This window comes from Rattus rattus, chromosome 5, assembly GCF_011064425.1.
Source record: "Rattus rattus isolate New Zealand chromosome 5, Rrattus_CSIRO_v1, whole genome shotgun sequence".
Taxonomy (NCBI): domain Eukaryota; kingdom Metazoa; phylum Chordata; class Mammalia; order Rodentia; family Muridae; genus Rattus; species Rattus rattus.
This window is the reverse complement of record NC_046158.1, coordinates 63,345,615-63,358,916: the sequence shown is the minus strand read 5'-3', so window position 1 is coordinate 63,358,916 and position 13,302 is coordinate 63,345,615. Positions and strand designations below refer to the sequence as shown.

Below are 13,302 nucleotides of genomic sequence, written 5' to 3'. Positions count from 1 at the left end.
AATTCACATAGACTCAAACTTGTTTGTACAAGGTCTATATAACCATGTACACAGTTAGGCAGATGGTGAATAAACTCCACAAACCTGGTACTTTTATTTTGTTATAATACATACTATTACTTGATTAAGCATCAGGGAGGTAACAGAAAACACAAGTGAATGAGAATTTTCCAAATTCCCATGGATTAATCTTTAGATTTGCATGAGAATATCCATATAACTGACACTAAACACCACAGTTGCTCCCAGTGAATTTGATTCTACACACTTCTAAAGATTGACCAATTTACTAATTTAGGATATTAAAATTAGTATTTCACATGGATTCACAGGCTTTTTTCAGAATCCTGGACTTCATATAAATTTTCTTTTCTTGTATTAGACTAGTGATTACTATGTAAATTTTATACAGCTCCACCTATCAGGAAAATGCATTTTTCATATTAAGTTCCCATGATCTACTTGTATCCTCACAGAAAATGTCTAAGACTGTTAAAGAAAGAGAAGTGTTTTCAACTGCTTGGGGAAAAATTACAATTAAAAGATTGCTCTGTTTTCCTGCTTATACATAATAAAATATGATGTCATTATTTATTTAATTTTAATAATTTTAAGGTTTCATACCCTTTATCCAAAGCTTTCTTAGAGGCATCTTTAACCTCTTTGTTCCTAAGACTGTAGATGAGGGGGTTCAACATGGGGATCACCACTGTGTAAAACACTGAAGCCATTTTGTCTGTGTCCAGGGAATGATTAGATTTGGGTTGTAGATACATGAAGATGAGTATACCATAGAAAATAGTAACAGCTACCATGTGGGAGCCACAGGTAGAGATGGCCTTGCGTCTTCCTTGAGTAGAGCGGATTCTCAGGATAGCAGCAATGATAAAGAGGTAGGAGGTAAGAACTATGGAAGAGGAACAAATCATATCAAAGCCAGCAAAAGCAAAGATGAGAATTTCCTTCATGTGTGTGTCTGAGCAGGACAAAGCTAAGAGGGGAAGGTCATCACAGTAGAAATGGTTGATTACATTAGGCCCACAATACGTCAAGCGAAAGGTGATGATTGTGTGGAAAAGGGCAACTAGAAAGCTGTACACATAAGGAACTGCCACTAATTGAATGCACACTCTCTTTGACATCAGTGTTGAATAATGCAAGGGACTGCAGATGGCCACATAACGGTCATAGGCCATAGAGGCCAGAAGGAAACACTCTGTGATCATGAAGGTAAGAAAACAGCCCAGTTGTGTTGCACAAGCATGGAAAGGGATAGTGTTGCGCTCCACCACAAAGTTCACCATCATCTTTGGTGTGATAGCAGAGGAGTAACAGAGGTCAACAAAGGCTAAGTGACTGAGGAAGAAGTACATAGGCGTGTGGAGCCGAGAGTCAACCCTGATTATTACAATCAACCCAATGTTGCCTATAACTGTAACCAGATAGATTGTCAAAAACACTACAAAACATGGGACTTGGAGTTCTGGGCGGTCTGTGATCCCCTTGAGAATGAACTCACTGACATAGGAGATATTCACCTCAGCCATTGACTCTGGAAGATGGTGTAGATTTTACTGCAAGTGAAAAATGAAAATGACATTTCTCAGTGCTTCAGTGAGTCCTGGCAGAAAAAGGTTGTTGGTGTGTTCCTGCCATGAAGTATGTCACCCTGGTAGCATTTTAAGTATAGTTCTTCATTCTTACTACAGACACAAGAGTTATTTTTCTGCAGAACAACAGCCTTCTAAAAAGTTACTTTTTCCCCCTTAAAAACAGTGGAAATGATTGTTAAATAAACATAACAAAATATGTGGGGAACTAAGCAGGAAATTTCATATTTTTCTGTCACTATTTTTAAACATGAAAAAGAAAAGCAGAAAAAATACATAATTTTCAAGCAGAAATATATTTATAGTCTATAACTTCAAATCTCTACTTTCCCCATAAGATATATAGAAGATAATGCCAAGATAATTTCATATTCACATAAGCAATATAATATTATATCCTGTATAGATATTCATTTTCCTATATCCTCCTCCAATTAGGGAGAAAATACTTCATCCTACTTAAATTAAAAGAAATTTCATCAGAAATGTGTGAACACTGGATATTTTCTAAATGTATTCTTTAAGAATTTTATACGTATGTAGAATATATCTTCATCATGTATTGACCACCTCCCTCTCCCTTTAAATATGCCCTCTTCTTCCACTACATATCTCTCCCAAATTCATATTTCCCTTTTTTATAAGTTGCTGACAAATTAATGATACACACATATATATTTTTATGGGGTAAACCTCTGGTGCATGGACAATCTTCTAGAAGCTCATTATTGTAGTGGCTAGAAGTTTTCAGACACTCGTAATTGCTCAAAGCAATGAAAAGACTGACTGATGATGGCACTGTAAAAATGACAAGTTTATTCAAAGCCAAAATTAAACATAATTTTAAGTATATCACCAAAAGCTAAATATATTTCAGAAAGTACATTAAATCAGCTATTCTAAATTAAAATTATGTGTGTGTTCCTCCATAAATTTTTGTCAATGTAGCTAAAAATACCCATAACACTTGACGTTGGTTGTACATTTAACAATGTTTCAAGGAAATATCCTATTGTAAACAATCCATAAAAATATGTGCACTTTGAGCCAGTGATTTTTTTTTGTAGTTTGAGAGTAATAACAAAAAAAAAAAATCCTGAGAGGTAACTCTATCAAAATCCTTATGTTGTCTTTGTTTCTGTTCTATGCTATGACAAAACACTCTGACTGATTTAACTTAAAAAAGAAAGCATTTAATTTGGGTCTCATTGTCCCAGAGAAGGAGAGACCATGACTATCATGGCAGAAAAATATGGCCAAGTCAGACAGAGATAGCACTTGAACAGTATCTGAGAGTTTATATCTGACCCATAGCACGAGGAACAGGTTACAGGTTACCAAGAGTAGCTTGAGCTATTGAAGCCTCAAAAGCTTACCCCCATTGCCACATGTCCTCAGTAAAGGTGACATCCTTTCCAAACAATTCTACCTAATCCTTTCTAATCTTCCTAATCCTTTCCAAACAATTCTACCAACTGTAGACAAACATCTATACATGAGCCTATGAGGACCATCCTCATTCAAAAATCTATTAGCTTTTTCTGTTTCAGTTAAATACTATTTCTTTCTCATATAGTTTATACTTACACATAACTCCTTATGTTGATATATTTAAGTAGGTGAATTTATGTGAGTTTCTTGTTTTTCCTAGGCTGAAGGATATCCATTCTTTTTGATTTACAATTGAAAAATAAAAGAAAAAAAAAGCAGGCAATACTACTGGTCACATAGAAGAAAAGTGTGACTGGAGTCATTGCTTCTGGTCACCATTGTGCTGTACAGGCTGTAGTGGCTCAGATTAATTTTGAGAAAACAGCACATTACTACCACACAAGTCTATGTTTTTATAGTGTCCAATTTACATCTCTAGGTCATCTACAGTCTATTCCTATTCTTTTAAAAAGGTTCTCTTGCTGCTTTCAATTCATTTCTTAGTTTGTTCTGAAGTTGCTATCTTCATGACTGTTTCTCCCAGCATTTCCATCTCTGCTAGTTTTAGATGAAATTCATATATCAAGGTATCAGAAATATAATACATATTTCATTTATGACTGGTTTCAAACAAATTAATTTTTACTTTAATCAAGCATAAAATTGAAAACTCACATCATTTTAATCATTTTATAGTAAGAAAAATTTTAATATTAGGAATTCTCTATGTCTCCCATTTCCTTTCTCTTATATGAATATATAAAGATCTATAAATCATAATTAGTTTTGCAGCACAAATTATTAAATTAACAGAAAATTTAAATGTTTACTAAACTGTTTTAGTTAAGGAAATATTATTCATCTTTTATATTAGTTTACATTTCACAACAAATACATGAACAACTCCAACTAATTTTTCATTAGTTTCCTTTTCTTTGTCCTCTTCCAGTCTCTACAGAGTCTGTTTACCAGTTTATTGTGAAATAAACTTACTTGGGAAATTAAATTTATTCTTAAATTGATTGTTCAATGACTTTGATTATTTAGACTTTTACAGACCTCAGAATCTAACGTAGCAGTAATGTTTTCTACAGAAAGGTTATTTGCTAACTAAAGAAAGGAAACTAATGACTCACAAAAACACTTTTTCTGCTGTATTTTCTGTCTAGTGTGACAGGTACTCTTAGGGCTCTGTTAGCATCTCTCCACACTAATGTCTTTGAGTGTTCTTTCTTCCCTTTGTCCTCATCAGGACTTAGCAACTGAGCTACAAGTTATGTACACTGTGTAGTGTTCAGCCTCAATCCCTTCTTGAAGTCTCACCACCTCTACATATTATATAGATTGTCATGAAACATGTTGGGCACCCTAGGTTGAGACTTATTTCTCTATATCCTTCATCAAATGACAGTTCAATCAATTATTTCACTTTAGATTTCAAAACCTAAAATTTAAGTCAATATTCAAGTACTAAAAATTTTAGAAATGGTGGTGTCTGCCTCTAATTGTGGCATTCAGAGGCCAAGATAGTAAATTGCCGCCTTGATGATTTCTTTCTTAAAAAAGAAAGAAAAACAAAAAATAATGTATTTTATATTCCAACTGCTAATAGAAACAAAAGTCAAAGACTAAAAGCATTTGCTTTGTAAATGTGACTGCCAGCATTTCAATGAAAAGCCATGATGCTCATAAGATGATTTTAAACATCTTGCCTGATCTCAAGGATCTTGTCCATTGGTCACAGAATGCTAATCTCTTTGGTGAACAATAGAGCAAATGAGAAGTTAAATTCTAGGAGGTTATCTATCATGTGTGTGGTGGGAAAATACACACAAGAAATAAGGAAAGAAAGGCAAGGAGTGAGGGAGGAAGAGCCAGAGACAAAGACAGAGATGGAGGATTAAAAAGTACTAATTTAGGCAAAAACAGATATCGTTAGGAAAGCAGTAAAGACATGAAACACAGAAGACAACTTGACTCTCTTTACTACCACAGTTCCCTAAGAAGAAGCTTTGTAATGGGAAATTGGTGTGTCCAGCAGGGTAGATTTGTACTTTGGTACCTAAACTCCAACTGACTTACCTTCTTAGCAATAAGCTGGGCTTCCAGAGAGCTTATTCTGAAGTTGTCTTGGTGATTTATTATTTCCTAGGTCCCTCTAGATCTCAAAGTCTCCTGAGGTACCCTTAAGTTATTAAATCTCCTTCTGTGTTTTCCGCAGTGGAAGACAAGCTGTACACATTACATTATGGATTTTCTCGAAATCTCTTTATTAGAATCCTGAAGGAACACTTTCGAACATAACAATTAAATATTTCCTTTAGAGCAAAAGTAAACGCTACCACTGAAGAAAACATAATAAAATGTAATGTTGTGCTCACTGTTACTATGATATCTGGCTCTATAAAATCAAAAGCAATGATTAGATTTTGGATAAAATCCACAATTTTAAAATTAAGTACACCCATTCATTTTCTTATGATATTTAAAGATTGAATGGGTTGAAGTTTGCACAGAGTTTAATAAACTACAATTAGTATGACTTGAAACATACAAAACCAAAGCAATAGCAGTGTTAAAAATAGTAAGGAGATATCACTAATAATAAATAAGAAACAAGTTTTTCCAAAATCAACCTCTAGGTTAGTCAATAAGAAAAAATTATTAAATCTCATGGTAATTTTTATATTTAATTAAAATGATGGATGATTTGTCTTTTAATATTTCTCATAATTAATCTATGTCGTTGTGTTTCTTCCTCTAATGTGTATTTGCTTGTATGTATAGGTAAGAGAGAGAAAGTGTGTTATATATGACTTAACATTCTAAGATGTTTACATTTTGTAAGTTTAGAACTTAATATACCATTTTTCTGACTAATTTGTATCTCTCTATCTTCTATGTATAAACTTATTACAAAAGGTGTTACTTTTTTTACTATTACTCATTTTGTAGGACTGCTATTTACTCATACAGTATTTGCTTTTGTAAATCAAAATTTTAGAGTAGAAAATAACTACTCTAATTTTACTAACTCAAAGTAAGATTAATTTTTAATTTCAATCTCAAATTAAGTATATTGTAAGAAAAGTACTAAGTGTGTATATGTGAGTTTGCAAAATGTAACTAAAGCAATAAATATATTTTAAGTCTTATTTACAGCTGTATCTTCCTCAAAATCTCTTGCTCTTTTCAATTCAGCTACTACCTATAACCAAAGCCATTCATGACTACATTATCACATTCTATTGAGAAGCAGAATACTTTGCATTATTGGCTGAATCCCATCTGAAATATAAAAATTTTATGTGTTGTCTCATTCTTTGTCTTTCATAATTTCACAATATTATTATATAGTCTATTTTTCTCCCATCTCACTAATTTTAAATTTGGGTTCGCCATCTTCTTTTTAAAAGATGTATATATTTATGTATATATATGTTTATATATACACACTCATACACAAACACACATGCATATACCCAAGACAGAAGAGAGTGCCAAAGTTATCAAAGGTACCTGTGTTCTTCTTACTGGGAACTAAACTCAGAACTTCTAGGAAAGCCATAAACATCCATTCCACCCAACCCTCCTCCTTTGAGCTTTGTCTCTATTTCTCATCTTATAGTCAATCTTGTTAACAACCACAATTAAAATAACTATTAGTAATATATCGTATTTTATTAATTTATTTGTTTACTTTACATCTGAATCACAGCTTCCCCTGACGTCTCTCCTCCCATTCTTTCCTCTCACCTGACTGTCCCCTTATACTAAACTCTTTCCTTTCTCTGCTGAGAAAGGGAGGCCTTCCATGGATATCAACATGATTTAGCATATCAAGTTGCAGTAGGAATATGTGGACCTTCCCCTATTGAGGCCAGACAAGGAAGACCAGTTAGGGGAAAGGGATCCAGAGGCAGACAACAGAGTAAGAAACAGCCCCTGCTTCTGCTGTTAGGAGTTCCACATGAAGATCAAGCTGTACAAGTGTTACATATGTGCAGAGGTCTTAGGTAAATTACATGACATGCTTTCTGGTTAGCAGTTTTGTCTCTGTGGATATCTATGGGCCCAGGTTAGTTGATTCTGTAGGTTCTCTTATGATGCCCTTGACCTCTCTGGCTCCTACAGTCCTTCCTTCCTCTGCCATGTCCACAGGATTCCTCAAGTTCTGTTTAATATTTGGCTGTGGGTCTCTACACCTGTTTGCACCAGTTCCTGGGTGAAGCTTCTCTGAAGACAGATATGCTAGGCTCCAGTCTGGAAGTATAGGAGAATATCATTAATAGTTTCAGGGATGGGGGATTTCTTATGTCATGGGTCTCAAGCTGGGCCAGTCTTTGGTTGACCGTTCCCTCACTTCCTCTCTCATCTTTACCCCATGCACATCTTGTAGGTAGAACAAATTGAGGGTTGAAGGTATGGTGCTTGGGTTGGTGTCCCAATACCTCCACTACAACTCTTGTCTTGTTACAGAAGATGATCATTTTAGATTCCATATTCCTCATTTCTAGTCATTTTAATTTGGGTCACAGTGATGATTCCTAAAAGTTTCCATTATTCTCAGTTTTTATCTTGTCCAAGTGATAACCCACTCCCACACACTGTTTCTAGTTCTCTCACCATCTCCCCTCCCATCTCTCCTCCCATCCTACCCCACTTGATCCCTCCTGAAACCCTCTCCACTTTCTACCCAACCCTGTCACCTCCTTCCATCTGTTCCCTCAGATTATTCTATTTCCGCTTCTCAATGAGATTCAAGTGTACCCCCTTGTGGATTATAACATGGTTATCCTGCACTTCATGGCTAATATCTACTTAGTGAGTACTAACTATATTTGCCTTTCTGGGTCTGTGTGACCTCACTCAGGATGGGCTTTTCTAGTTCTATCCATTTGCATTAAGATTCCATTATGTAATTTTTAAAATAAACGAGTATTATTCTATTATATAAATAAGTGAGTATTAATCTAGTATATAAATGTACCATTTTCTTTATCCATTTTTTCAACTGAACGAAATCCAGATTGTTTCTAGTTTCTGGCTATTAGGAATGAAGCTGCTATGAAAATAGCTGAGCAAGTTTGCTTTTCATATGGTGAAGCATCTTTTGGGTATATACTCAGGGGTGGAATAGATAGGTAGGTCTTGAGATATAACTATTCTCAGTTTTCCAAGAAACCATCAAATTTATTTTCAGAGTATTCTTACAAGTTTGAATTCCCACCAGCTGTGGAAGACCGTTTGCTTTACATCCTTGTTTGCATGTGCACTGTCCCTCAAGAGTCAGACTTCAGACGTTCTGATAGGTGTAAGATGATCTCAGGGTCATTTTGGTTTACATATCCCTAAGGACTCTGATCATTTCTTTCTTTTTTAAAAAAAAATACATTTAGGGGTTGGGGATTTAGCTCAGTGGTAGAGCGCTTGCCTAGCAAGCGCAAGGCCCTGTGTTCCATCCCCAGCTCCGAAAAAAAGAAAAGAAAACAAAACAAAAAACAAAAAATACATTTATTTTCATTTTTTATTGTTTTTTATTTATATTTCAAATGTTATCACCTTTCCCAGTTTCCTGTCTAAAAACCCCTTCCCACCCCCCCTCCCCTGCTTATATGACAGTGTTCCCCACCCACCCAACCCTTACTGCCTCCCTGACCTGACATTCACCTACATTGGGGCATCAAGCCTTGACAGGACCCACTGATGCCCAACAAGGCTATTCTCTGCTACATGTACAGCTGAAGCCATGGGTATGTCCATGTAGTCTTTGGATGGTAGTTTAGTCACTGAGACCTGTGGTTAGTTGGTATTGTTGTTCTTATGGGATGGCAAACCCCTTCAGATCCTTCAATCCTTTTTCTAATTCCTCCATTGGGGATCTTGTTCTCAGTTCAATGGTTGGCTACTAGCATTCGCCTTTGTATTTGTCATGCTCTGGCAGAGCCTCTCAGGAGACAGTTATATCAGGCTCCTATCAGCATTCACTTCTTGAAAGTAAAAATATTGTCTGGGTTTGGTGGCTTTATATCGACTGGATCCCTAGGGATGGCAGTCTCTGGATGGTCTTTCCTTCAGTCTTTGCTCCAACCTTTTTCTCCATATTTCCTCCTGTGAATATTTTTGTTCCCTCTTCTAAAGAGGACTGAAGCACCTACACTTTGGTCATCCTTCTTCTTGAGCTTAATGTGGTCTGTGCATTGTTTCTTGGGTAATCTAAGATTTTGGGCTAATATCCACTTATCAGTGAGTGCATGCCATGTGTGTTTTTTGTGGTAGGTTATCTCATTTGGAATGATATTCTCTTTTATTTCTTTTCTTTTTCTTTTTTTTAAGGGATATGCTTCCTAAATATCTCTCCCCCCCCTCAGATTTTTTAATTTACACTTCAAATGTTATTCCCTTTCCCAGTTTCCCTTCCATAAGCTCCCTATCAAATCCCCCCTCCCCTTCTTCTATAAGGGTGTTTCCCCTCCCCAACCACTCCCCCTCTTGCCTCCCCACACTGACATTCCCCTACACTCAGGAGTCCAGGCTTGGCAGGAACAAGCACTTCACCTCCCATTGGTGCCCAACAATGCTATCCTCTGCTACATATGCAGCTGGAGCCATGGGTCTGTCCATATTTAGTCTTTGGCTAGTGGTTTAGTCCCTGGGAACTCTGGTTGGTTGTTATTGTTGTTCTTATGAGTTTGCAAGCCCCTTCAGCTTCTTCAATCCTTTCTCTAACTCCTCCAATGGGGACCCCATTCTCAGTTCAGTGGTTGGCTGCTAGCATTTGCCTCTCTATTTGTCACGTTCTGGCTGAGCCTCTCAGGAGATGGCTATATCAGGTTCCTGTCAGCATGCACTTGGATGATATTTTCTAGTTCCATCCATTTGCCTATGAATTTCATGAAGCCATTGTTTTGAATAGTTGTGTAGTACTCCATTGTGTAAATGTACCACCCTTTCTGTAGCCATTCCTCTGTTGAGGGATATCTGATTTCTTTCCAACTTCTGGCTATTATAAATAAGGTTGCTATGCACTTAACTTACGTGACCCTAAAAACTCCACCAGAGAACTCCTAAACCTGATAAAAAAACTTCAGCAAAGTGGCAGGATATAAAATTAACTCAAACAACTCAGTAGCCTTCCTCTACTCAAAGGATAAACAGGCTGAGAAAGAAATTAGGGAAATGACACCTTTCATAACAGTCATAAATAATACAAAATACTTTGGTGTGACTCTAACCAAGCAAGTGAAATATCTGTATGACAAGAACTTCAAGTCTTAAAAAAGAAAATGAAGATGTCAGAAGATGGAAAGATCTTCCATGCTCATAGATTGGCAAGATTAATATTGTAAAAGTGGCCATATTGCCCGAAGCAATCTACAGATTCAATGAATTCCCCATCAAAATTCCATCTCAATTCTTCATAGAGTTAGCAAGAGGAACTTTCAAATTCATTTGGAATAACAAAATCCCCTGAATAGCAAAAATTATCCTCAACAATAAAAGAACTTCTGGGGGAATCACCATACCTGACCTCAAGTTGTATTACCAAGCAATAGTGATAAAAAACTTATGGTGTTGGTACAAAGACAGTCAGAGAGATCAATGGAATAGAATTGAAGAACCAGAAATGAACCTACACACCTATGGTCACTTGATCTTTGAAAAAGGAGCTAAAACCATCCAGTGGATAAAAGGTAGTATTTTTAACAAATGGTGCTGAGTCAACTGGAGGTCAGCATGTAGAAGAATGCAAATCAATCCATTCTTATAGCCCTGTACTAAGTTTAAGTAACAAGTGGCTCAAAGACCTCCACATGAAATGAGATACACTCAAACTAATAGGAGAAAAAGTGGGGATGAGCCTTGAATACATGGGAACAAGGAAAATATTCCTGACTAGAACACCAATGGCTTATGCTCTAACATTGAGAATCAACAAATGGGACTTCATAACATTGCAAAGGGAAAGAGCACTGCTTTTAGGACAAAACAGCAACCAGGAGATTGGGAAAAGATTTTTACCAATCCCACATCCAATAGAAGGCTAAAATGTAATATATACAAGGTATTCAAGTAGTTGCCTCCAGAGAATCAAATAACCCTGTTAATAAATGGGCTTCAAAGAATTCTCAACTGAGAAAAAATGAAATGGCTGAGAAGCACCTTAAGAAATGTTCAACATCCTTAGTCATCAGGGAAATGCAAATCAAAACACCCCTGAAATATTCCACCTCACATCAATCAGAAATGATTTGCATTTCTTTGATCACTAAGAACATTGAACATTTCTTTAGATACTTCTTAGCCATTCGAGATTCCTTAGTTGTGAATTCTTGGTTCAGTTCTATATCCCATTTTTTGATTAGGTTGTTTGGATTTTTGGTGGTCGGCTTCTTGAGTTCTTTGTATATTCTGATATTAGCCCTCAGGTGTGGACTTAGTGAAGATTTTCCCCAATCTGTAGGTTGTCAATGTGTCTTAGTGAGTATGTCCTTTGCCTTGCAGAAGCTTTCCAGTTTCACGAGGTCCCGTTTATCAATTCTTGATCTTAAAGCGGGAGCCATTGGATTTCTCTTTAGGAAATTTCCCCCTCTTCCAATGAGTTCAAAGCTTTTTTCCACTTTCTCTTCTATTAGATTCAGTGTATCTGGTTTTATGTTAAGGTCTTTGATCCACTTGGATTTGGATTTTGTGCAAGGTGTAAATATGGGTCTATTTTCATTTTCTACATACAGACAGACAGTTAAATGAGCACCATTTATTTAAGGTACTTTTCCCTATCGTGTATTTGTGGCTTCTTTATCAAGGATCAAGTATGCAAAGTGTGTGGTTTTATTTCTGAGACTTCAGTTTTATTCCATTGAAGACCTGCCTGACTCTGTTCCAATACCATGCATTGTTTTTTTTTATCACTATTGCTCTATATTAGAGCTTGAAGTCAGAGATGGTGATTCCCCAGCCATCATTTTATTGTTAAAAATTGTTTTAGCTTTTCTGGGTTTTTGCATTTCCAGATGAATTTGAGAATTGCTCCTTCCATGTTTTTGAAGAATTATGTTAGACTTTAAATGGGGATTAATTGAATCGGTAGATTTCATTTGGTATGATGGCCCTTTTTACTATGTTAATTCTGCCAATTCATGAGCACTGGAGATCTCTCCATTTTCTGAGAACTTCTTTGACTTCTTTCTTGGGAGACTTGAAGTTCTTTAACTTGTTTAGTAAGAGTTACCCCCAAGATATTTTATATTATCTGTGGCTATTGTGCAGGGAATTGTTTCCCTAATCTCTCTCTCAGCCTGTTCATCATTTGTATAAAAGAAGGCTACTGATTTATTTGAGTTAATTTTATATCTGGTTACACTGTTGAAGTTGTTTATCAGCTGTAGAATTTCTCTGGTAGAATTTTTGTGGTTGTGTATGTATACTATCATATCATCTGCAAATGGTGATACCTTTGTTTGTTCTTTGCCAATTTGTAGCTCCTTGGTCTCATTTGTTGTCTTATTTTTCTAGCTAGCAATTCGAATACTATATTGAATAGATATGGGGAGAGTGGGCATCCTTGTCTTGTCTCTGATTTTAGTATGATTGCTTCAAGTATCTCTCCATTTAATGTGATATTGGCTGTGGTTTGCTGTAAATTGCTTTTATTATGTTTAGGAATGAGCCTTGAGTTCCCGATCTCTCCAATACTTTTAGCATGAAGGGGTGTTGTATTTTGTCAAATGCATTTCAGTATCTAAGGAGATAATCATGTGACTTTTTTCTTTGACTTTGTTTGTACAGAATATTACATTAATGGATTTTTGTATACTGAATCAATCTTGCATCCCTGGGATGAAGCCTACCTGATTGTGATGAATGAGGGTTTTAATGTGTATTTGGATTTGGTTTGCTAAATTTAACTGAGTATTTTTGCGTCAATATTCATAACTGAGATTGGTCTGAAATTCTCTTTTTTATTGGATCCTTCTGTGGTTCTAGGAATCATAGTAATTGTGGCTTCATAGAACGAATTAGGTGGTGTTCCCTTTGTTTTGATTTTATGGAATAGTTTGAGGAGAGTTGGTAATAGCTCTTCTTTGAAGGTCTATTATAATTCTGCACTAAAGCCATCTAGCCCTGTGCTTTCCTTGTTTTGGGAAACTTTTAATAACTTCTATTTGCTTATGAAATATGGGTCAGTTTTGATACCTGCTCTTGATTTAACTTTGGTATGTGTTATCTGTCTAAAAAACCGTCCATTTCATCTAGATTT

At 35.9% G+C, this 13,302-nt stretch overlaps 1 protein-coding gene across 1 annotated transcript; it reads right to left on the bottom strand.

Annotated features, from left to right (window-relative positions):
- Positions 1–587: 587 nt before the first annotated feature.
- On the bottom strand, positions 588–1,547 carry LOC116900273 (olfactory receptor 1038). Its single transcript, XM_032902025.1, has one exon. The coding sequence runs from the start codon at positions 1,545–1,547 to the stop codon at positions 588–590; it is 960 nt and encodes a 319-aa protein (XP_032757916.1).
- Between the last annotated feature and the right edge of the window lie 11,755 nt (positions 1,548–13,302).

Excerpts from the sequence above, each read along its gene's own strand:
- LOC116900273 (XM_032902025.1), bottom strand. The coding sequence starts at position 1,547 with ATGGCTGAGGTGAATATCTCCTATGTCAGTGAGTTCATTCTCAAGGGG.